Here is a 22,056-nt window from a genome sequence, read left to right on the forward strand (position 1 = left end):
GGAGCTCACCCAGGACCTGTCAGGGGTCACCGGGGGGACCCAGGTGTCCATGACCTATTGGGGCGGGGGGGTCTCAGGGAGGACTCTCCCCACCCCCCCCGTCCCAGCAGTGTCCCCCTGGTGTCCCCCCACCCCTGTCGTGACCCCCCCTCTGGTGTCCCTGCCGATGTCGCAAGCCCCGAGGTGGCCCCTCGCCAGCTCCTTCCCCGAAATGAGGAAGGACCGGGCGTCTGGGCAGCCCCTCCCCCACCCCGCGGGGGGGCCGTGGGGGGGGGGGGGTCGGGGGGCTCCCAACCCCTCCCCAGGGACACCCAAAGGTGCGGGACCCCCCCAGTGGGTGCCACCTCCCCCCCTTGGCACGGGGGGTCTTGGGGGTCCCAGGGGTGTCACCCCCACCCCCACCCGAGGGGCCGCAGGTGGCCGCAGCCCCTCCCCCCCACCCATGGGTGGGCCCAGGGCTCGGGTTACCCATTAACCAGCGGGGCCACCATAAAGGGACCCCCTGGCCACTGTCCCTGTCCCCCCCCCTCCCACCCTGCAGCCATGGGAGCCCCGGCGCTGCCCCTCCTCCTCCTCGGCCTCCTGGTGCTGCTCGGGACCCCCGCCCGCGCCCAGCTGTGAGCGATTTGGGACCACCCCCCACCCATGGAACCCCCTCTTTTAACCCCCCCCCCCCCCCAATACCCTGGGATTCCTCTGCACCTCTCGCATCCCCCCCCTCATCAGCACCCCCATCGAATCCCCTTTTTTGGGATCCCCAAAATCCGGGCTCTGCCCCAAAATGGGATCTCCCCCCTCCCCCACCTTGGGACCCCTCACCCTGGGATTCCCCTGCACTCCGTGGACCCCCTTATTGGGACCCCCATGAACCCCACCCTGCTCCCATGGGACCCCCATGGAATCCCCCCCCCCCACCCATGGGACCCCCACACCTTGGGATCTCCCCTGGGATTCCCCCTTGGGCCCCCTTATTGGGCCCCCCCCCCGTGTTCCCCATGGGACCCCCATGGAATCCCCTTTTTTGGGACCCCCCCCACCCATGGGACTTCCTCTTTTAACCCCCCCCAAACCCTGGGATTCCCCTGCACCCCTTGGACCCCCCTCATTGGGACCCCCAGGGCCCCCCCTGTGCCCGTGGGACCCCCATGGAATCCCCTTTTTTGGGACCCCCCCCCACCCATGGGACCCCCTCTTTTAATCCCCCCCCTGCCCTTGGGATCTCCCTTGGGGTTCCCCCTTGGGCCCCTTTACTGGGACCCCCCCCCCGCGTTCCCACGGCACCCCCATGGAATCCCCAAACCTCGGGATCTGCCCCAAAATGGGATCTCCCCACCCATGGGACCCCCCCCCCATCCCCCATCCCCATGGGACCCCCTCTTTTAACCCCCCCCCCGGGATCTCCCCTGGGGTTCCCCCATCAAATCCTCTTTTTTGGGACCACCCAACCTCAGGATTTCCCCCCCCAAAACCCCCCCAACCCCGCATGGGACCCCCCCCCCCCACCCCAGCCCGGATCCCCCATATCCAGGACCCCCCCAAAACCCACCAGGGACCCCCAACCACAAATGGGACCCCCCTGTCCAGGCCCCCCCCACCCCCCCCAGGGTGGGTTCTGGGGTGTAATGGGGGATTTGGGGTGTAATGGGGGATTTGAGGTTGTTTCAGGCCCATGGGGCAGACTGGGGGTGTTCATGGGGTCCCACAAGGTCCCCAGGGCATTGTGGGGACAGATTTTGGGGTTTCTGGATCCTGTGAGGTCCCCAAGGTGATATAGGGACAGATTTTGGCGTTTCTGGGTCCTGTGACACCCCAGGGCTTTGTGAGGTCCCCAGGGTGCTGTGGGGACAGATTTTGGGGTTCCCAGGGCTTTGTGAGGTCCCCAGGGTGCTGTGGGGACAGATTTTGGGGTTCCCAGGGCTTTGTGAGGTCCCCAGGGTGCTGTAGGGGCAGATTTTGGAGTTTCTGGGTCCTTTGACACCCCAGGGCTTTGTGAGGTCCCCAGGGCACTGTGGGGACAGATTTTGGGGTTCCCAGGGCTTTGTGAGGACCCCAGGGTGCTGTGGGGACAGATTTTGGGGTTCCCAGGGCTTTGTGAGGTCCCCAGGGCGCTATGGGGACAGATTTTGGGGTCCCCAGGACTTTGTGAGGTCCCCAGGGTGCTGTGGGGACAGATTTTGGGGTTCCCAGGGCTTTGTGAGGTCCCCAGGGTGCTGTGAGGACAGATTTTGGGGTTCCCAGGGCTTTGTGAGGTCCTCAAGGTGCTGTAGGGACAGATTTTGGGGTTCCCAGGGCTTTGTGAGGTCCCCAGGGCGCTGTGGGGGCAGATTTTAGGGTTCCCAGGGCTTTGTGAGGTCCCGAGGGTGCTGTGGGGACAGATTTTGGGGTTCCCAGGGCTTTGTGAGGTCCCCAGGGTGCTGTGGGGGCAGATTTTAGGGTTCCCAGGGCTTTGTGAGGTCCCCAGGGTGCTGTGGGGACAGATTTTGGGGTCCACAGGACTTTGTGAGGTCCCCAGGGTGCTGTGAGGACAGATTTTGGAGTTTCTGGGTCCTTTGACACCCCAGGGCTTTGTGAGGTCCCGAGGGTGCTGTGGGGACAGATTTTGGGGTTCCCAGGGCTTTGTGAGGTCCCCAGGGTGCTGTGGGGGCAGATTTTAGGGTTCCCAGGGCTTTGTGAGGTCCCCAGGGTGCTGTGGGGACAGATTTTGGGGTCCACAGGACTTTGTGAGGTCCCCAGGGTGCTGTGAGGACAGATTTTGGAGTTTCTGGGTCCTTTGACACCCCAGGGCTTTGTGAGGTCCCGAGGGTGCTGTGGGGACAGATTTTGGGGTTCCCAGGGCTTTGTGAGGTCCCCAGGGTGCTGTAGGGGCAGATTTTGGGGTTCCCAGGGCTTTGTGAGGTCCCCAGGGTGCTGTGGGGACAGATTTTGGGGTCTTCAGGGCAGTGTGAAGTCCCCAGGGCGCTGTGGGGACAGATTCTGGGGTTTCTGGGTGCTGTGAGGTCCCGAGGGTGCTGTGGGGACAGATTTTGGGGTTTCTGGGTGCTGTGACACCCCCAGAGCCCCGCGACAGCCCCGCGGTGTCCCCAGGGTGACAATGGTGACCCCAGCCGTGCTGCGGCTGGAGACGGACGAGCGCGTGGTGCTGGAGGCCCCCGGACTGACCACGGCCACCGAGGCCTCGCTCATGGTCCAGGACTTCCCTCAGAAGCGCCAGGTCCTGTTCCAGGTCCGGGTGCCCCTGAGCCCGGCCGAGGGCATGATGGCCACTGCCACCATCAAGGTACGGTGTCCCCACCCCGCCGGGTCACTGCCACCACCCCGCGGTCACTGCCCCGGGTCATTGTCCCAGTGGTCACTGCCCGGGAGGGGAAACTGGGCCTGAACCCTGAACCTGGGGTGGAGAATGTCCAGGGGGTGGGGGACATGGGGGGATGGTCACTCCTGTGGTCCATGGGTCTGGTCACTCCTGGGGTCCATGGGGATGGTCACACCATGTCAAGGGGGATGGTCACTCCTGGGGTCCTTGGGGATGGTCATTCCTGGAGTCCATAGGGGTGGTCACTCCTGGGGTCCCTGGCGATGGTCACCCCTGGGGTCACACCATGTCAAGGGGGGTGGTCACTCCTGCAGTCCTTGGGGATGGTCACTCCTGGGGTCCATGGGGATGGTCACACGATGTCAAGGAGGGTGGTCACTCCTGCGGTCCTTGGGGGTGGTCACCCCTGGGGTCCATGGGGTGGTCACTCTTGGAGTCCTTGGGGGTGGTCACACCACGTCAAGAGGGGTGGTCACTCCTGGGGTCCTTGGGGGTAGTCACCCCCTGGGTCCATGGGGATGGTCACACCATGTCAAGGAGGGTGGTGACCCCTGGGGTTCTTGGGGATGGTCACTCCTGGGGGCCTTGGGGATGGCCACTCCTGGGGTCCATGGGGATGATCACATCATGTCAAGGGGGATGGTCACTCCTGGGGTCCTTGGGGGTGGTCACTCCTGGGGTCCATAGGGGTGGTCACTCCTGGGGTCCATGGGGGGATGGTCACTGCTGGGGTCCATGGGGATGGTCACACCATGTCAAGGAGGGTGGTCACCCCTGGGGTTCTTGGGGATGGTCACTCCTGGGGTCCATGGGGACGATCACATCGTGTCAAGGGAGATGGTCACCCCTGGGGTCCTTGGGAGGTGGTCACCCCTGGGGGTCTTGGGGATGGTCACCCCTGAGGTCCATGGGGACGGTCACACCACGTTAAGAGGGGTGGTCACTCCTGGGGTCCTTGGGGGTAGTCACCCCCTGGGTCTGTGGGGTCGGTCACACCACGTCAAGGGGGGTGGTCACCCCTGCGGTCCTTGGGATGGTCACTCCTGGGGTCCATAGGGGTGGTCACTCCTGGGATCCATGGGGACGGTCACACCACATCAAGGGGGGTGGTCACTCCTGGGGTCCTTGGAGGTGGTCACACCATTTTGAGGGTGGTGATCACCCCCTGGGTCCATGGGGGCAGTCACACCATGTCAAGAGGGGTGGTCACTCCTGGGCTCCTTGGGGACAGTTACACCATGTCAAGAGGGGTGGTCACTCCTGGGCTCCTTGGGGATGGTCAGACCTGGTGTCCAGGGGGATGGTCGCCTCTGGATCTTTGTGGACAGTGGCCCTGGGTGTCCTTGGGGATGGTGACCCTGGAGTCCTTCGGGACTGTCCCCAGCGTCCTCAGCCCTGGGCACAGCTGTCACCTGGTGTCCCCTGTCCCTGTGGTGCTGCTGCCACCCAGTGTCTCCTGTCCCTGTGGCACAGATGTCACCTGGTGTCCCCTGTCCTGTCCTTGTGGCATGGGTGTCACCCAATGTCCCCTGTCCTTGTGGTGTGGACCTGGTGTTCCCTGTCCCCATGGGTATCACCAACGTCCCCTGTCCCCGCAGGTGTCCCCAGTGTCCCCAGTCCCCGTGAATGTCCCCAACATCCCCTGTCCCCGCAGGTGTCCCCAGTGTCCCCAGTCCCCGTGGATGTCCCCAACATCCCCTGTCCCCGCAGGTGTCCCCAGTGTCCCCAGTCCCCGTGAATGTCCCCAACGTCCCCTGTCCCCGCAGGTGTCGGCCAAGGCGCTGCCGCAGGCGCAGGGGAAGCAGTTTGTGACGGTGACAGCGCGGGTGGGCACGGTGACACTGGACAAGGTGCTGCTGGTGTCCCTGCAGAGCGGCCACATCTTCGTGCAGACCGACAAACCCATCTACACCCCCGGGGCCACCGGTGAGCCACAGGGGACACCTGAGGACACCTCGGGAGGATGGGGACACTGTGGGGGGCTGGGGACATCTCCCTGTCACACCTCAGAGGGGGCTGGGGACACTGTGGGGGGCTGGGGACATCTCCCTGTCACACCTCGGAGGGGGCTGGGGACACTTCAGGGGGTGAGGACATTGCAGGGGGTTGGGGACACCTTGGAGTGCCGGTGTCACCAGGACCCCAGCACCCATTTGGGGACGTCCCCATGATGTCCCCAGGGGGACCCACTGTCCCCATCCTGTCGCCACCCACCTTGTCCTCCGTGTCCCCTCCCATTGCCGAGTGTCCCCTCACTGTCCCCTCTCCCCTTGTCCCCTCTCACCTTGTCCCTTGTGTCCCCTCCCAGTCCCCCATGTCCACTCCCAGTGCTGGATATCCCCATCCTTGTGGTCACTTTGTCCCCCATGTCCCCTCCCTGTCCTCTGTGTCCCCTCATGGTCCCCATTCACCTTGTCCCCCTGTGTCGCGTCCCAATGCTGGGTGTCCCCACCTTGTCCCCTGTGTCCCTTCCCAGTCCCCCGTGTCCCCACCCTGTCCTCATCCCCTCTCACCTTGTCCCTTTTGTCCCCTCCCAGTCCTCTGCCGCCTCTTCACCGTGGACCACCTCATGAAGCCGGTGGCCAAGACGGTCATCGTGGAGGTCAAGGTGGGTGCGCGTGGGTGACCCAGGGGTGATGCAGGGGGGGTAACACGGTGCCACCTGTGCCATCGTCCCCACCCTCCGCGTGTCCCCTCAGACGCCCGACAACGTCATCATCAAACAAGTCCCGGTGTCTTCCCCGATGAAAACCGGGATCATGTCCCTCAACCACAACCTTCCTGAGGTCGTCAGGTGGGTGTCACCTCCCTCCGCGGTGGCCCGGGGACACCCCTGGCGCTGTCCCCTCACTGTCCCCTCACTGTCCTCTCTTCCAGCCTGGGCATGTGGACGATTTCGGCCAAATTTGAGGATTCTCCAGATCAGGTTTTCAGCACCCAATTCGAGGTCAAGGAATACGGTGGGTGCAGGGTGGGGGCAGGGGGGACCCTGGGGACTGTCCCCAAGGGGCGCCGGTGTCACCGATGTCATCCCTGCAGTGCTGCCGAGCTTTGAGGTGTCCCTGGAGCCCGAGGAGAAGTTCCTGTACATCGACCGCCAGCAGGATTTCCGGGTGTCCATCCTGGCCAGGTGACCCCAAGACCGTCCCCTCTGGGGTCACACCCATGTGGGGATGGGGTGGGGGGGACAGGGGACAGCTCTGCTCTGCTGCTGTCCACAGGGACAGGGTGGCGGGTGAGGGGGACACAGAGTGACGTGGTGGAGGTGGTGGGACATGATGGGATGGTGTGGGACACGGGATGGCAGGATGGGGACATGGGACAATGGGGTGACAGCTCAGTGTGGGGCCGAGGTTGGCAGTGGGGACGCAGGGACGCAGTGACGTTGGTGGTGGCAGTGGCAGGGATGGGATGACAAGGATTAGTAGGATGGGGACATGGGACAATGGGGTGACAGCGTGGTGTGGGGACAGGGGTGGCAGTACAGGGAGGTGCTGGGGACATGGTGGCACGGTCACACGGTCACACGGTGCTGTCCCCAGGTACCTGTATGGGAAGCGCGTGGAGGGGACGGCCTTTGTCCTCTTCGGGGTCATGGTGGACGACGAGAGGAAGAGCATCCCCCAGTCCCTGCGGCGCGTGGCGGTGAGCCTGGCACTGTCCCCTGCCCTGTCCCCAACCCTGCCACTGTCCCCGTCCCTGTCCTGGTGAGCCTCCTATTGTCCCTGTCCCCAACCTTGTCCCCATCAGTGTCCTTTTCCCTGTCCCCGTCCCTGTCACAGGCTGAGCTCTCCTGTCCCCATCCTCTGTCCCCACTTCCATGCCCTGTCCCATTCCTGTCCCTCCCTGAGCTCGGCCATCGCCTGTCCCCACCCTTGTCCCCATTCTCATCCCTGTCCCAACCCTGTCCCTCGTGGCCACAGGTGCAGGATGGAGACACTGAGGCCGTGCTGTCCCCCTGCTGTCCCCCTGCTGTGGCCATCCCTGTCCCAACCCTGTCCTCAGGTCCAGGACGGTGACACCAAGGCCGTGCTGTCCCCCTGCTGTCCCCATGCCTGTCCCAACCCTGTCCCTGTCCCCAGGTCCAGGACGGTGACACCGAAGCCGTGCTGTCCCCCTGCTGTCCCCATCCCTGTCCCAATCCCTGTCCCCAGGTCCAGGACGGTGATGCCAAGGCCGTGCTGTCCCCCTGCTGTCCCCCTGCTGTCCCAACCCTGCCCCCAAGTCCAGGATGGTGACACCGAGTCCGTGCTGTCCCCCTGCTGTCCCCATCCCTGTCCCAACCCTGTCCCCAGGTCCAGGACGGTGACACCGAGGCCGTGCTGTCCCCTTGCTGTCCCTATGCCTGTCCCAACCCTGTCCCCCTGTCCCCAGGTCCAGGACGGTGACACCGAGGCCGTGCTGTCCCCCTGCTGTCCCCATGCCTGTCCCAACCCTGTCCCCCTGTCCCCAGGTCCAGGACGGTGATGCCGAGGCCGTGCTGTCCCCCTGCTGTCCCCATGCCTGTCCCAACCCTGTCCCAACCCTGTCCCCAGGTCCAGGACGGTGACACCGAGGCCGTGCTGTCCCCTTGCTGTCCCCTTGCTGTCCCTATGCCTGTCCCCATCCCTGTCCCCCTGTCCCCAGGTCCAGGACGGTGATGCCGAGGCCGTGCTGTCCCCCTGCTGTCCCCATGCCTGTCCCAACCCTGTCCCCAGGTCCAGGATGGTGACACCGAGGCCGTGCTGTCCCCATGCTGTCCCCATGCCTGTCCCAATCCCTGTCCCCAGGTCCAGGACGGTGATGCCGAGGCTGTGCTGTCCCCCTGCTGTCCCCATGCCTGTCCCAACCCTGTCCCCAGGTCCAGGATGGTGACACCAAGGCCGTGCTGTCCCCCTGCTGTCCCCGTGCCTGTCCCAATCCCTGTCCCCAGGTCCAGGACGGTGACACCGAGGCCGTGCTGTCCCCCTGCTGTCCCAATCCCTGTCCCAATCCCTGTCCCCCTGTCCCCAGGTCCAGGACGGTGACACCGAAGCTGTGCTGTCCCCCTGCTGTCCCCATCCCTGTCCCAACCCTGTCCCTGTCCCCAGGTCCAGAATGGTGACACCAAGGCCATGCTGTCCCCCGGCTGTCCCAATCCCTGTCCCAACCCTGTCCCCCTGTCCCCAGGTCCAGGACGGTGATGCCGAGGCCGTGCTGTCCCCCTGCTGTCCCCATGCCTGTCCCAACCCTGTCCCCAGGTCCAGGACGGTGACACCGAGGCCGTGCTGTCCCCCTGCTGTCCCCATGCCTGTCCCAATCCCTGTCCCCCTGTCCCCAGGTCCAGGATGGTGATGCCGAGGCCGTGCTGTCCATGGCCCACCTGCGCGAGCGTTTCCCCAACCCCCAGGAGCTCGTGGGACACTCCCTCTACGTCACCGTCACTGTCATCACCGAGTCAGGTCTGCGCGGGGACACGGGGGGACAGGGACAGTGGGGGGACATGGGGGACTGGCGGGACAGGGTGACAAAGTGGGGACAGCAGTGGCGTGGGTCTGGAGGTGTGTGGGGGTGGGGACAGCAAGGATTGGGGCACATCTGGGATGGGGGACAGGGAGCCCTGGCCCCAGGTGACATGGCCACGACGGTGTCCCCACAGGCAGTGACATGGTGGAGGCCCAGGGGGACATGGGGGACATGAGGAACTTGGGAGGACAGGGACAGTGGGGGAACAAAGAGGGGACATCAGTGACGTGGGTCTGGGGACGTGTGGGGTTGGAGACAGCAAGGATGGTGGGACATCTGAGGCCACCCATGGGTTGTCCCTGGGCAGGGGACAGGGAGCTCTGGTCACTGCAGTGTCCCCACAGGTTGTGACATGGTGGAGGCCCAGCATGGTGGCCCAGAAGGACATGGGGGACAGGGACAATGAGGATGGGGGGACATCTGGGACAGGGGACAGGGTGGGCCTGGGTGCCACAGCCACTGCCATTGTCCCCACAGGAGGTGACATGGTGAAGGCCCAGCATGGTGGAGGGGCGACATGGGGGACAAAGGGCACTAGGGGGACAAGGACGGCAAGGATGGGGGGACATTTGGGGTGGGGGACAAGGAGCCCTGGCCCCCGGTGACGCGGCCACTGCGGTGTCCCCACAGGCAGTGACATGGTGGAGGCCCATCGCAGCGGCATCCAGATCGTGACATCACCCTACAACATCCACTTCACCCACACGCCCAAGTACTTCAAGCCAGGAATGCCCTTTGACCTGACGGTTGGTGACATCTTGGGGACAGTGGTGGCCCAGGGTGATGGCACAGGGCCCTTGGGGTGTCCTGGCTTGGGATGGGGACAGGGCACAACTGGGGCTGGAGGTGGAGGAGATTTGGGGACCAAAGTCAGTCCCTGGGTGATGTCCCTGTGTCACCTGAGAGGGGCTGGGGAACGTGGACTGTCCCTGTGTCACTGGAATGGCCCTTTCCTGGTGCCAGCGTCCCTTCCCAGTGTCCCTTCCCAGTGTCCCTTCCCAGTGCCACCACCCTTTCCCAGTGTCCCTTTCCCAGGGTTCCTTCCCAGTGCCACCACCCTTTCCCAGTGTCCTTTCCCAGTGTCCCTTCCCAGTGCCAGTGTCAATTCCCAGTGTCCCTTCTTGGTATCACAACCCCTTTCCAGTGTCCCTTCCCAGTGCCACCACCCCTTCCCAGTGTCCCTTTCCCAGTGTTCCTTCCCAGTGCCACCACCCCTTCCCAGTGCCCCTTCCCAGTGTCCCTTCCTGGTATCCCTTCCCAGTGCCAGTGTCCCTTCCCAGTGCCACCACCCCTTCCTAGTGTCCTTTCCCACTACCAGTGTCAATTCCCAGTGTCCCTTCTTGGTATCACAACCCCTTTCCAGTGTCCCTTCCTGGTGTCCCTTCCCAGTGCCACCACCCCTTCCCAGTGGCCTTTCCCAGTGCCCCTTCCCAGTGCCACCACCCCTTCCCAGTGCCAGTGTCCCTTCCCAGTGTCCCTTTTCCAGTGCCCTTTCCCAGTGTCCCTTCCCAGTGCCAGTGTCACTTCCCAGTGTCCCTTCTCAGTGTCCCTTCCCAGTGCCAGTGTCACTTCCCAGTGTCCCTTCTTGGTATCACCACCCTTTCCCAGTATCCCTTCCTGGTGTCCCTTCCCAGTGCCAGTGTCCTTTCCCAGCGTCCCTTCCCAGTGTCCCTTCTAGGTATCACCACGCCTTCCCAGTGTCCCTTCCCAGTGTCCCTTCCCAGTGTCCCTTCCCAGTGCCAGTGTCCCTTCCCAGTGCCACCACCCTTTCCCAGTGCCCCTTCCCAGTGCCGGTGCCACTTACCAGTGCCCCTGCCCAGTGCCACCACCCTTTCCCAGTGCCCCTTCCCAGTGCCCCTTCCCAGTGCCCTTCCCTCCCTCCACGTCCCCACGTAATGTCCCCATGTCCCCCGGTGTCCCCTCCAGGTCTATGTCTCCAACCCTGACGAGTCCCCAGCCCCGCGTGTCACCGTCCAGGCCGATGGCTTCCAGGGCCAGGTGTCCACCCAGCGCGATGGCACAGCCAGGCTGGTCCTCAACATGCCGGCCAACAAGGAAAGCGTCCCCATCACGGTGAGTGGGGACACCGGGGTGACACCGGAGCTGGGGTGGCCAAGGGGGTGGGGAAGTGACCTGGGGGTTGCGGTGGCTGAGATGTCTGGGGTGACGCATGGTTGTGGTCATCAAGGGCCAGGACAACAGGATTGAGGGGCCAGGATGGGCTGGACATCCATGGTAGCCAAGGGTCATCCTGGTCACTCATCATTGGCCAAAAACCAGGATGGACAACGTCATCCCGTGGTTGAGGTGACTGTGGTGGTGAAGATGTCCAGAGTGACCAAGGATGAGGATGTCCAAGGTCAGGGTGACCATGGTGGCCAACACAATTGGTTGACCAAGACACAAGAGTGACCAAGGACTGGGGCTGTCCTGGTCACCATTAGCCAAGGACAAGGATGTCCAAGGTCAAGGTGACCATGATGACCAACATAATAGAGTTGACCAAGACATGAGAGTGACCAAGGACCAGAAGTCAAAGAGACTGGTGGAGGTGTCCACCATGGTCACTTGTCCATGGTGGCCTGTGGCCAGGGTCAGCAGTGACCAGGAACTGGGATGGCCAGGGCCAGGGGGAAGGAGGCCAAAGCATTGATGATGGCCAAGAGCCAAGGTTGGGGCGACCATGGTGGTTGAGTGGCCAAGACATCCAAGGTAGAGGATGGTCAGTTTGACCATGGAGATGGTCAGCAAGGACCGGGACACCAGGAAGGGGCAGGGAGGCCGTGACAGACAAGACCTCCACAGTTGTCAAGACCTTTGTGGGTGGCCAAGACCTTTATGGGTGGCCAAGACCTCTGTGGGGGTCAAGACCTCTATGGTGGCCAAAACTTCTGTGATGGCCAAGACCTCTTCAGTGGCCAAGACCTATTCAGTGGCCACAACCTTTACAGTGGCCAAACCCTTCATGGTGGCCAAGACCTCTGAGGTTGCTAAGATCTCTGTGGTGGCCAAGACCTCCAAGATGGCAAACACACCTCCATGCTGGCCAACACCTCTTTGATGGCCAAGACCTCCATGATGACCAATTCACCTCCATGATGGCCAAGGCCTCTATGGTGGCCAAGGCCTCTATGGTGGCCAAGACCTCCATGATGGCCAAGACCTCCATGATGATCAATCCACCTCCATGATGGCCAAGGCCTCTATGGTGGCCAAGACCGCTGTGGAGGCCAAGAGCTCTATGGAACCCCCATGGTGGCCAAGCCCTCCACGCTGACCCCGCCCAGGCCCACGCCCCTCCCCGCTGACCGAGTGCCACCGTGTCCCCGTCACAGGTGCGGACAGCCCAGGCGGGGCTGCCCCCGGAGCGCCAGGCTTCGCGGCAGATGACGGCCGAGGCCTATCGTAGCCAGGCCGGCTCGGGCAACTTCTTGCACCTGGCAGTGCCTGCCACCGAGCTGCAGCCCGGGGACAACCTGGCCGTGAACTTCCACCTCAAGACCAGCAACAACAACGTCCGCAACTCTGTCCCATTCTTCACCTACCTGGTGGGTGCCCGTGGCTGGCCGGTGGTCCCCGAGCTTGACCAGCTGGACGTCCAGGTGGCCACCAGGCTCATTGTGTTTCTTGCAGATCATGAGCAAGGGCCGCATCCTCCGCGCTGGCCGGCAGCGGCACGAGGCCGGCCAGAGCCTGGTGACCATGACCCTGCCGGTGACGGCCGAACTTATCCCCTCCTTCCGCATCGTGGCCTATTACTACGTCCTGCCCGGCGAGATTGTGGCCGACTCCGTCTGGGTGGACGTCAAGGACACCTGCATGGGCACTGTGAGAGTCCCCTGCTGGCCTGGGGGGGTCAAGGGGTCATGGGGGCGTTGGATGGGCCTTGGTGGTGGCTGGGGTGGTCATTGAGGTGACCCTTCAGGGGTCTGGGAGGCCTCAGAAAGGTTTGGGGGGCCCTTGAGGGATTTGGGGGCCTTTGGAAGGGCTTGGGGGTCCTTGAGGGGCTTGGGGGGCCCTTGAGAGATTTGGGGGGATATTGAGAGGCTTAGGAGGTCCTTGAGGGACCTTTGGAAGAGTTTGGAGGACATTAAGGGACCGGGGGGGCTTTTGCGGGGACATTGAGGGCCTTGGGTGGCCCCTGGTGGGGATTTGGTGTCACTTGGGTGGTTTGGGACACTCCATGAAGAGCTTGGACATCTCCTGGGTTGCCCAGGTGGCCCTGGTGGCCCAGTGGTGACCCAGACCCCAAACCCACGGCCACCAACCACCCCTGAAGGGCCAGACTTAGGGTCCCCCCTGCAGTGGGGGGGGGGGACAAAGGTGGCTTTTGGGGACATCCTGGGGACGTCACCCCCCATGTCTGTGGCAGCTGGTGGTGAAGGGGGCGACAGAAGGTGACAACCGCATCCACGAGCCGGGGACACCGATGAGGCTGCGCATCGAGGGGGACCACAAGGCCTATGTGGGGCTGGTGGCCGTGGACAAAGGGGTCTTCGTCCTCAGCAAGAAGAACAAGCTCACCCAGACCAGGGTGGGTGGCCCTGTCCCCGCTGTCCTCAAGGGGTGGTCATGACTGTCCTCACCATCCTTGGGTGGTGGTCATCACGGTTGTGCCTATGCCCACTGTCCTCAGGAGGTGGCCATGGCCGTCATGGCTATCCCAGCATCCTTGGATGGTGGCCATCACAGTTGTCTCTGTCCCCTGGTGGTGGCCATCACGGGTGTCCTCTCCCTGCTGTCCCCAATGGGGAGTGGTCATCATGGCTGTCCTCGTCCCTGCTATCCCCTGGTGGTGGCCATCACAGCTGTCCCTGTCCCCGCTGTCCCCAAGTGGTGGCCACGGCCATCACGGCTGTCCCTGTCCCCTCTGTCCCTGGCTGGTGGCCGTGGACAAGGGGGTCCTTGCCCTCAGCAAGAAGAACCGACTCACCCAGACATGGGTAGGTGGCCCTGTCCCCACTGTCCCCAAGGGGTGGTGACCATCATGGCTGTCCCTGTCATCCCTGGGTGGTGGCAGTGGCCATCATGGCTGTCCCCATCATCCCTGGGTGCTGGCCATGGCTGTCACTGATGTCCTCATCTCCCGTGTCCCCAAGTGGTGGCCATCACACCTGTCCCCATCCCCACCATCCCCAGGTGGTGGCCATGGCCATCACAGTTGTCCCCAGCGTTCCTTGACAGTGGCAGTGGCCACCCCGGTTGTCCCCATCCCTGCCATCCCCAGGTGGTGGCAGTGGCTGTCATGGCTGTCCCTGTCCCCACCATCCCTGGATGGTGGCAGTGGCCGTCACAGATGTCCCCATCATCCCTGGGTGGTGGCAGTGGCTGTCGGAACTGTCCTGTCACCCCCGGGTGGTGGCAGTGGCTGTCACAGCTGTCCCCTGTGGGTGCAGGTTTGGGACACGGTGGAGAGAAGTGACATCGGCTGCACCCCGGGCAGTGGCAGGGACAACGTCGGGGTCTTCTCGGATGCTGGCCTGAGCCTGGCCACCAGCGTCAAGGTCACCACCCCCCAGCGGTCAGGTAGGACTGGCTGTGGTGGCATCTCGGGGACAGGGGGTGGTGGCACTTCAGGGATGGAGGAGGTGACATCTCAGGGATGGGAGAGGTGACATTTTGGGGATGGAGGAGGTGACATTTCAGGGATGGAGGAGGTGGCACCTCGAGGATGGGAGAGGTGACATCTCGGGGATGGAGGAGGTGACATCTCGGGGATGGGAGAGGTGACATTTCGGGGATGGAAGAGGTGACATTTCAGAGGATGGGAGAGGTGACATCACAGGGATGGAGGAGGTGACATCTCAGGGATGGGAGAGGTGACATTTCGGGGATGGAGGAGGTGACATCTCAGGGATGTTGCGCCTCAGGAGTGGGGGAGGTGACATTTAGGGCATGGAGGAGGTGGCACTCAGGGAAGGAAGAGGTGACACTTCAAGGATGTGACATCTCAGGGATGTGGCACCTTGGGGACGGGGAAGGTGACATCTTGGGGACAGGGGAGGTGACACTTCAGGGATAGGGGAGGTGGCACGGGATGGGATAGGTGACACCTCAAGGATGTGACATTTCAAGGACTGGAAAATGTGACACCTCAGGGATGGGGGAGGTGACACCTCAAGGAGGTGACACCTCAGGGATGGGGAAGTGACCTTGAACTTTGGGATGTGACACCTGGGTCGCTGTGTCCCCTCTGTCCCCAGAGGTCCAGTGTCCTCAGCCTGCCAAACGCAAGCGCCGCTCGCTGGCACTCGCCGAGTACAAGGGCAGCAAGGGTAGGTGGCACTGGGGTGTCCCTTGTCCCCAGGAACACTGCGGGTGTCCCATGTCCCACTGCGGTGTCCTGTGTCCCTTGTCCCTGAGGGTGCCAAGGTGTCCCTTGTCCCTGGTGGCACCACAGCATCCCCTGGGTCCCAAAGGCCACCAGAGTGTCCCATGTCCCTGAGGAACAACAGTGTCCCATGTCCAGTCCATACCAATGTCCCATATCCCAAAGGCCACCAGAGTGTCCCATGTCCCTGAAGGCCACCAGAGTGTCCCACATCCCCGAGGGCCACCAGAGTGTCCCATGTCCCGGTCAATACCAATGTCCCATGTCCCAAAGGCCACCAGAGTGTCCCATGTCCCTGAGGGCCACCAGAGTGTCCCATGTCCCGGTCAATGCCAATGTCCCAGAGGCCACCAGCATTTCCTATGTCCCTGAGAGCCCCCAGAGTGTCCCATGTCCCTGAGAGCCACCAGAGTGTCCCATGTCCCAAAAACCATCAGTGTCCCATGTCCCTGAGGGCCACCAGCGTGTCCCATGTCCCAAAAACCACCAGTGTCCCATGTCCCTGAGGGCCACCAGAGTGTCCCATGTCCCAAAAACCACCAGTGTCCCATGTCCCTGAGGGCCACCAGAGTGTCCCATGTCCCAAAAACCACCAGTGTCCCATGTCGCTGAGGGCCACCAGAGTGTCCCATGTCCCAAAAACCACCAGTGTCCCATGTCCCTGAGGGCCACCAGTGTGTCCCATGTCCCAAAAACCACCAGTGTCCCATGTCCCTGAGGGCCACCAGAGCGTCCCATATCCCAAAGACCACCAAAGTGTCCCACGTCCCAAAGACCACCAGAATGTCCCCCATCCCCAAGAGCCACCAGAGCATCCCTTGTCCCAAACACCACCAGAGTGTCCCAAACCCCCGAGGTCCCCATGCCGGTGCCACTGGGGCCGGCCCCAGCCCTGTCCTGGTGTGTCCGGCAGCGGCTGAGTACTCGGACAAGCTGGAGCGGAAGTGCTGCGAGGACGGGATGAGGGACAACCCGATGGGACACAGCTGCGAGCAGAGGACCGAGTACATCCAGGAGGGCGAGTCCTGCGTCCGCGCCTTCCTCGACTGCTGCAGATACATCAAGGCCAAGCGGGACCAGCAGAAGCAGTTGCCCAGCACCGGGCTGGCCAGAAGCAAGTGTTGGGCCATAGGGGGTGGGAGAAGGTTGGGGGAGGTTGGGGCAACCTCAGGTGGAACTTGGGAAGGTCTTGGGTGGGGTTTGGGTGTTTCTTGGTGAAGGTCAGGTGAAGCTTGGGTGTTCCTTGGGTGTTCCTTGGACTTAGACTTTGCTTGGGGGAAGGTCAGGTGAACCTCAGGAATTCCTTGGATGTTCCTCAGGTGGAGCTTGGGTGAGGTTAGGAGGGTCTCGGGTGGGTTTTGGGTGTTCCTTGGTGAAGGTCAGGTGAAGTTGAGGCATTTTCCTCGGGCAAAGCTTGGGTGAAGGTCAGATGTTCCTTGGGCGTTCCTTGGTCTTTCCTTGGGCATTCCTTGGTCGTTCCTTGGGTGTTCCCTGGGTCTTCTTTGGGTGAAGTTCAGGCATTCCTTGGGTGTTCTTTGGGTGAAGGTCAGGTGACCCTTGGGCGTTCCTTGTGCTGTCCTTGGACAACCCTTGGATGAACGTTGGGCAACGCTTGGGTGGCGGTTGGGTGGCCTTGCTTGGGCAAGACCAGGGGTGGTGATGGGATGGCGCTGGGGTGGCGCTGGGGTGATACCGGCTCCGCTCAGGGGTCGGAGGCCCGAGGTCACGCTCGAGAAGGCCGATGTCACCACCCTCAGGCCAGGAGGACGACAGTCCGTTCTTGTCGGACAGCGACATCGTCTCGCGGAGCCTCTTCCCCGAGAGTTGGCTGTGGCAGGTGGAGCAGCTGACGGAGCCGCCCAACGAGCTGGGGTGAGCCTGGACCCCCGGACCCCTGGTCCCACAACCTTCCCACCCCACAGCCCAGCCTGGGCATGGTCACCCCCTCCCTGACCAGCTTGGGCATCTCTGGAGACCAGTTATGGTCACCCCAAATCTGGACAAAGGTCACTGCTGACCCCCTGGAGCTGCCTCAGGACCCCTTGGTCCACTCAGGGGTCATCTCCAAGCTTCTGGTCCTGGTTGGGGGTCTGGGACATCTTTGGGTTCCAAGGAAGTCCCACAGTGGGTCTGGAACATCTCTGGGGACAAGGGAAGTCCCATGGTGACACCCCCTGAGCCTGGCCTGGGGTGGGCCGTGACCCCCTTGGTCACTCCTGTCCTCTCCAGGGTCTCAGCCAAGACGCTGCCCGTGTACCTGAAGGACTCCATCACCACCTGGGAGGTCCTGGCCGTCAGCCTCTCCCCTTCCAAGGGTATGGGGTCATGGAGGACGAGGGAGTTTCTGGGGTCAAAGAAATCCCCCAAACCTTGGCAGAGGTCCCTGAGACCTGAAGGGTCCCCTAAAACCTGGAGGGGTTTGTTGGGATTTGAGGTATCTCCAAAATCTGAGGTGGGGATGCCCCAAAGTTTGGTGGCTGTGCTTGGGATTTGAGGGATCTCCTTGGGTTTTGGGGGATCCTCTAAACATTGGGTGGACCCCATAGGACTTGAGGGGTCCCCTAAATCTTGGGGGGATTCCATGCAACTTAAGGGATCCCCTAAATATTGGGAGAATTCCTTGGGAATTGAGAGTTCCCCTAAATGTTGGGAGAATTCCTTGGGATTCAAGCGATCTCCGAAACCTTGGGAGGACTCAATGGGACTTGAGGAATCCCCTAAATCTTGGGAAGACTCCTTGGGACTCAAAGGATCTTCTAAGCTTTGGGAGGACCCCATAGGACTTGAGGGATCTCCTAAACTTTGGGAAGACTTGATGGGACTTGAGGGATCCTCTAAATCTTGGGAGAACTCCATGGGACTTGGGAGGACTCAGTGGGACTTGAGGGATCCCCTAAAGCTTGAGAGAACTCCTTGGGATTCAAGGAATCTCCTAAACCTTGGAAGGACTCGATGGGACTTGAGGAATCTTCTAAACCTTGGGAGAACTCCTTGCGACTTGAGGAATCCCCTAAATCTTGGGAGGACCCCATGGGACTTGAGGGATCTCCCAAACCTTGGAAGGACTCAATGGGACTTGAGGGATCCCCTAAACTTTAGGAAGACTCTGTGGGACTTGAGGAACCTTCTAAACCTCGGGAGGACTCCATGGGACTTGAGGCATCCCCTAAACCTTGAGCGGATCCCACAGTTCTTGATGGATCCCCTAAACCTTGTGAGGACTCCCTGGGCTTCCATGGACCTCTGAAGGCCTCTGGGGACACGAGGTGTCCCCCAGCCCCAAACCCACATATCCCTAACCCCAGGGCTGTGCGTGGCCGACCCCTACGAGATCACGGTGATGAAGGACTTCTTCATCGACCTCCGCCTGCCCTACTCGGTGGTGAGGAATGAGCAGGTGGAGATCCGCGCCATCCTCTACAACTACTGGCTGCACGACATCACGGTCAGTTGGGGACATTTTCTGGGGACGCCGTGACCCTCCCCGGACCACACGTGTGACCCCCCCACTGTCCCCGTCCAGGTGCGCGTGGAGCTGATCTACAACCCCGACCTGTGCAGCCCCTCCACGGCCAAGCAGCGCTACCAGCAGGTGCTGCGCATGAAGGCCGAGTCCTCGCGCACCGTGTCCTTCGTCATCATCCCCCTCAAGCTCGGCCTGCTGGACATCGAGGTCAAGGCGGCCGTCCGCAACCAGTACGTGGGCGACGGGGTCAAGAAGAAGCTCAGAGTCGTGGTGAGTGATGGTGGTGTCCCTGAGGTGTCCCCGGCACGGTGATGTCCCTGTGTCCTTCTTCAGTGTGGTGGGGAATGGTGCCACCTCTGGTCACCAGTGGTGTCCCCAAGGGGTCAGTGTAAGGCCAGTCCTGCTTCATATCTTCATCGATTTAGTGTTTTTATTTAATGTCTTTATTGAGTTAATATCTTTATTTAATATCTTTATTGATGATCTGGATGGGGGGATTGAGTCCACCATCAGCAAATCTGCAGATGACACCGAGCTGGGAGCGAGTGTGGATCTGCTGGAGGGCAGGAGGTCTCTGCAGAGGGACCTGGACAGGCTGGGGACAAGGGACAAACCCAACCATGGGAGGTTCAACAAGTCCGAGTGCCGGGTCCTTCACTTTGGCCACAACAACCTCTGCAGGGCTACAGGCTGGGGACAGAGCGGCTGGACAGCGGCCGGGCAGAGAGGGATCTGGGGGCACTGATGGACAGCAGGCTGGACAGGAGCCCAGGTGGCCAAGAAGGCCAATGGCAGCTGGCCTGGATCAGGAATGGAATGGCCAGCAGGAGCAGGGCAGGGATTGTCCCCCTGTACTCAGCACTGGTTGGGCCGCACCTCGAGTGCTGTGTCCAGTTCTGGGCCCCCAATTTAGGATGGACATTGAGGGGCTGGAGAGTATCCAGAGAAAGGCAACAAGGCTGACGAGGGGTTTGGAGCACACGTGCTCCAAGGTTGTTCATCCTGGAGAAGAGGAGGCTCAGGGGTGACCCCATCACTGTCCACCACTCCCTGGCAGGAGGGGGCAGCCAGGTGGGGGTCAGTCTCTTGTCGTGGGTGACCAGCGACAGGACGAGAGGACACAGCCTTAAGCTGTGCCAGGAGAGGTTTAGGCTGGACATTAGGAAGAGATTCTTCGCAGAAAGGGTGGTTGGACGTTGGAAGGGGCTGCCCAGGGAGGTGGTGGAGTCCCCATCCCTGGAGGTGTTCAAGACTGGACATGGTACTCGGTGCCATGGTCAGGGTGACAAGGTGGTGATGGGTCACAGGTTGGACTCGATGATCTCAAAGGTCTTTTCCAACCTGGTTGATTCTGTGATTCTGTGGTTCATCCTGGGATGAAGGATTGTCCCCTCAGGATGGCCAAGTGTGGCCTCCTGGGGGTGTCCCACTGTGTCCACCTGAGCTGGGGGTGCTGGTTTATACTGGGAGGCCTTTCCCGGCCGGTCCAGAGGGGTTGGGAAGGGGAGGACCCCAAACCCAGCCCCACCTTCAGCACCGGACTCTGTCCTGGGCAGCCCGAGGGGATGCGGCTGGAGAAGACGGTGCAGATCATCGAGCTGGACCCACAGAAGAAGGGAGTCAGTGAGTGACCGCGTCTGAGCTCGGCCCCACGGGGGGACTCGCCTGGGTCGGGGTCTGGGGCACCTCAGGGACAAGGGAGGTCCCACTGTGGGGCTGGAGCATCTCAGGGGATGGAGGATGTACCCCCAAGGGCAAATTTGGGACATCTTGGAGGACAAGGGACACCCCACTGGGTCTGGGACATCTTGAGGGACCAGGGAGGTCCCACTGGGGCATCTCTGGGGACCAGAGAAGTTCCACGGTGGGTTTGGGACATCTTGAGGGACCAGGGAAGGCCCACTGTGGGTTTGGAACATCTTGAGGGACCAGGGAAGGCCCACTGTGGGTTTGGAACATCTTGAGGGACCAGGGAAGGCCCACTGTGGGTTTGGGACATCTTTGGGGACAAGGGAAGTCCAACTGTGGGTCTGGGTCATCTTTGGGGCCAAGACCCATCCCACCACCACAGAGCTGGGGCATTTCAAGGGAGAAGGGACATCCTGGTGTGACCCTGGAAGGTCTGGAGGGACAAGGGACACCCTGGTGTGGGGCGGGGCTGGGTCACCTCAGGGTTGAGCGCTGGGGGGGACATGGGGAGGATTTGGGGTCACCCATGTCCACCCCGTCGCACAGAGGGGGTGCAGGAGGAGCGAGTGAAGGCCGCGGATCTCTCGGACATCGTCCCCAACACGGAGTCAGAGACCAAAGTCAGCATCCAAGGTGAGCGCCGGGGAGGGGACACAGGTGGGGACAACCTGGAGAGGGGACAGGTGGGAGGGACATCTCCGGGCGTGACACGTCCCCTTGTGGCCCAGGCAACCCCGTGTCCATCATCGTGGAGAAGGCCATCGACGGGGCCAAGCTGAAGCACCTGATCGTGACCCCGTCGGGCTGCGGGGAGCAGAACATGATCGCCCTGACGCCCACGGTCATCGCCGTCCACTACCTGGACAACACCATGCAGTGGGAGAACTTCGGCATCGACCGCCGGGCCGGGGCCATCGAGCTGATCAGGAAAGGTGGGAGCAGCCCCAAAATGGTGGGAATGTCCTCAAAAGGGTGGGAATGTCCCTCAGTGGCCTCCCTCGGGTCACAAAATGTCCCTATCATCCGAGGTGGTGCAGGAGATGGCCCCTCTGGAGACGTGGGTTGTGTGCCACCAGTTTGGGGTTTCTGGAGTTACTGGTTTGCACTGGGATGGGCTCCTGAGTGGGTTGGTGGCCCAAGGCTTCCTCAGCTTGGATGGGTGCTCCTTGTGTTGACCAACAGTTAGAGGGCGTTGGTGGCCTGATGGCACCTCCAGGTGTTCCTTCTCTTGGCCAATGGTTGAAGGGTGTTGGGGGCCCAAAGCCACCCCTGGACATCCCTCAGGTTGACCAACAGTTGGAGGACATTGGTGGCCTGAGGCCACCCCTGGACACTCCTTGTATTCACCAACGGTTGGAGGACATTGGTGGCCTGAGGCCACCCCCGGCCACCCCTTGCATTGACCAACGTCCATCTCCTCGCAGGTTACACCCAACAGTTGGCCTTCCGCAAGCCCGACAGCTCCTACGCCGCCTTCATCAACCGCCCCTCCAGCACCTGGTGAGGTCCTGCTGCCACCGCCACCACCTGGCCTGGGTGACAGGCCCAGATGCGACACTCAGGTGTCCCCATCCCCAGGTTGACCGCCTACGTGGTCAAGGTGTTCGCCATGGCCCGCAAGCTGACGGACATCGAGCACAGCGAGATCTGCGGCCCCGTCAAGTGGCTCATCCTCAACAAGCAGAAGCCGGACGGGGTCTTCCAGGAGGACGCTCCTGTCATCCATAAGGAGATGTTGGTAGGAGGACACCTCAACCCTGTCACTGCTGGTGG

General features: G+C 62.2%; 1 protein-coding gene and 2 long non-coding RNA genes across 6 annotated transcripts in view; all 3 read left to right on the forward strand.

Annotated features, from left to right (window-relative positions):
- The first annotated feature begins 511 nt into the window (after positions 1–511).
- Positions 512–22,056, forward strand: part of C3 (complement C3) — a 32,178-nt gene continuing 10,633 nt past the window's right edge. The window contains exons 1-26 of one of the 2 annotated variants that reach the window (XM_032094430.1): positions 512–617; positions 3,085–3,277; positions 5,080–5,239; positions 5,851–5,921; positions 6,013–6,107; positions 6,191–6,273; positions 6,353–6,443; positions 6,856–6,958; positions 8,613–8,733; positions 9,428–9,543; positions 10,724–10,870; positions 12,133–12,345; positions 12,431–12,625; positions 13,170–13,331; positions 14,194–14,323; positions 15,001–15,072; positions 16,042–16,242; positions 16,835–17,000; positions 17,358–17,443; positions 18,434–18,573; positions 18,652–18,864; positions 20,151–20,217; positions 20,830–20,916; positions 21,012–21,215; positions 21,708–21,783; positions 21,862–22,021. In XM_032094430.1, the coding sequence (XP_031950321.1) occupies positions 544–617; positions 3,085–3,277; positions 5,080–5,239; positions 5,851–5,921; positions 6,013–6,107; positions 6,191–6,273; positions 6,353–6,443; positions 6,856–6,958; positions 8,613–8,733; positions 9,428–9,543; positions 10,724–10,870; positions 12,133–12,345; positions 12,431–12,625; positions 13,170–13,331; positions 14,194–14,323; positions 15,001–15,072; positions 16,042–16,242; positions 16,835–17,000; positions 17,358–17,443; positions 18,434–18,573; positions 18,652–18,864; positions 20,151–20,217; positions 20,830–20,916; positions 21,012–21,215; positions 21,708–21,783; positions 21,862–22,021 (3,426 nt within the window). In that variant the 5' untranslated portion in view covers positions 512–543. The remainder of the gene's footprint in view (positions 618–3,084; positions 3,278–5,079; positions 5,240–5,850; positions 5,922–6,012; positions 6,108–6,190; positions 6,274–6,352; positions 6,444–6,855; positions 6,959–8,612; positions 8,734–9,427; positions 9,544–10,723; positions 10,871–12,132; positions 12,346–12,430; positions 12,626–13,169; positions 13,332–14,193; positions 14,324–15,000; positions 15,073–16,041; positions 16,243–16,834; positions 17,001–17,357; positions 17,444–18,433; positions 18,574–18,651; positions 18,865–20,150; positions 20,218–20,829; positions 20,917–21,011; positions 21,216–21,707; positions 21,784–21,861; positions 22,022–22,056) is intronic. The other variant, XM_032094431.1, reaches the window with a different exon arrangement.
- Positions 1,626–3,078, forward strand: LOC116437115. Of its 3 annotated transcripts, none has more exons than XR_004237169.1 (5): positions 1,626–1,926; positions 1,995–2,249; positions 2,301–2,504; positions 2,573–2,725; positions 2,794–3,078. It is a non-coding gene; the product is annotated as an uncharacterized LOC116437115 (long non-coding RNA). The 3 variants fall into 3 exon arrangements; XR_004237171.1 differs by having other exon boundaries at positions 2,896–3,078; XR_004237170.1 differs by lacking the exon at positions 2,301–2,504 and having other exon boundaries at positions 1,628–1,926.
- On the forward strand, positions 7,491–8,612 carry LOC116437126. Its single transcript, XR_004237185.1, has 3 exons — positions 7,491–7,939; positions 8,226–8,461; positions 8,533–8,612. It is a non-coding gene; the product is annotated as an uncharacterized LOC116437126 (long non-coding RNA).

Source organism: Corvus moneduloides, chromosome 32 (genome assembly GCF_009650955.1).
Source record: "Corvus moneduloides isolate bCorMon1 chromosome 32, bCorMon1.pri, whole genome shotgun sequence".
NCBI lineage: Eukaryota > Metazoa > Chordata > Aves > Passeriformes > Corvidae > Corvus > Corvus moneduloides.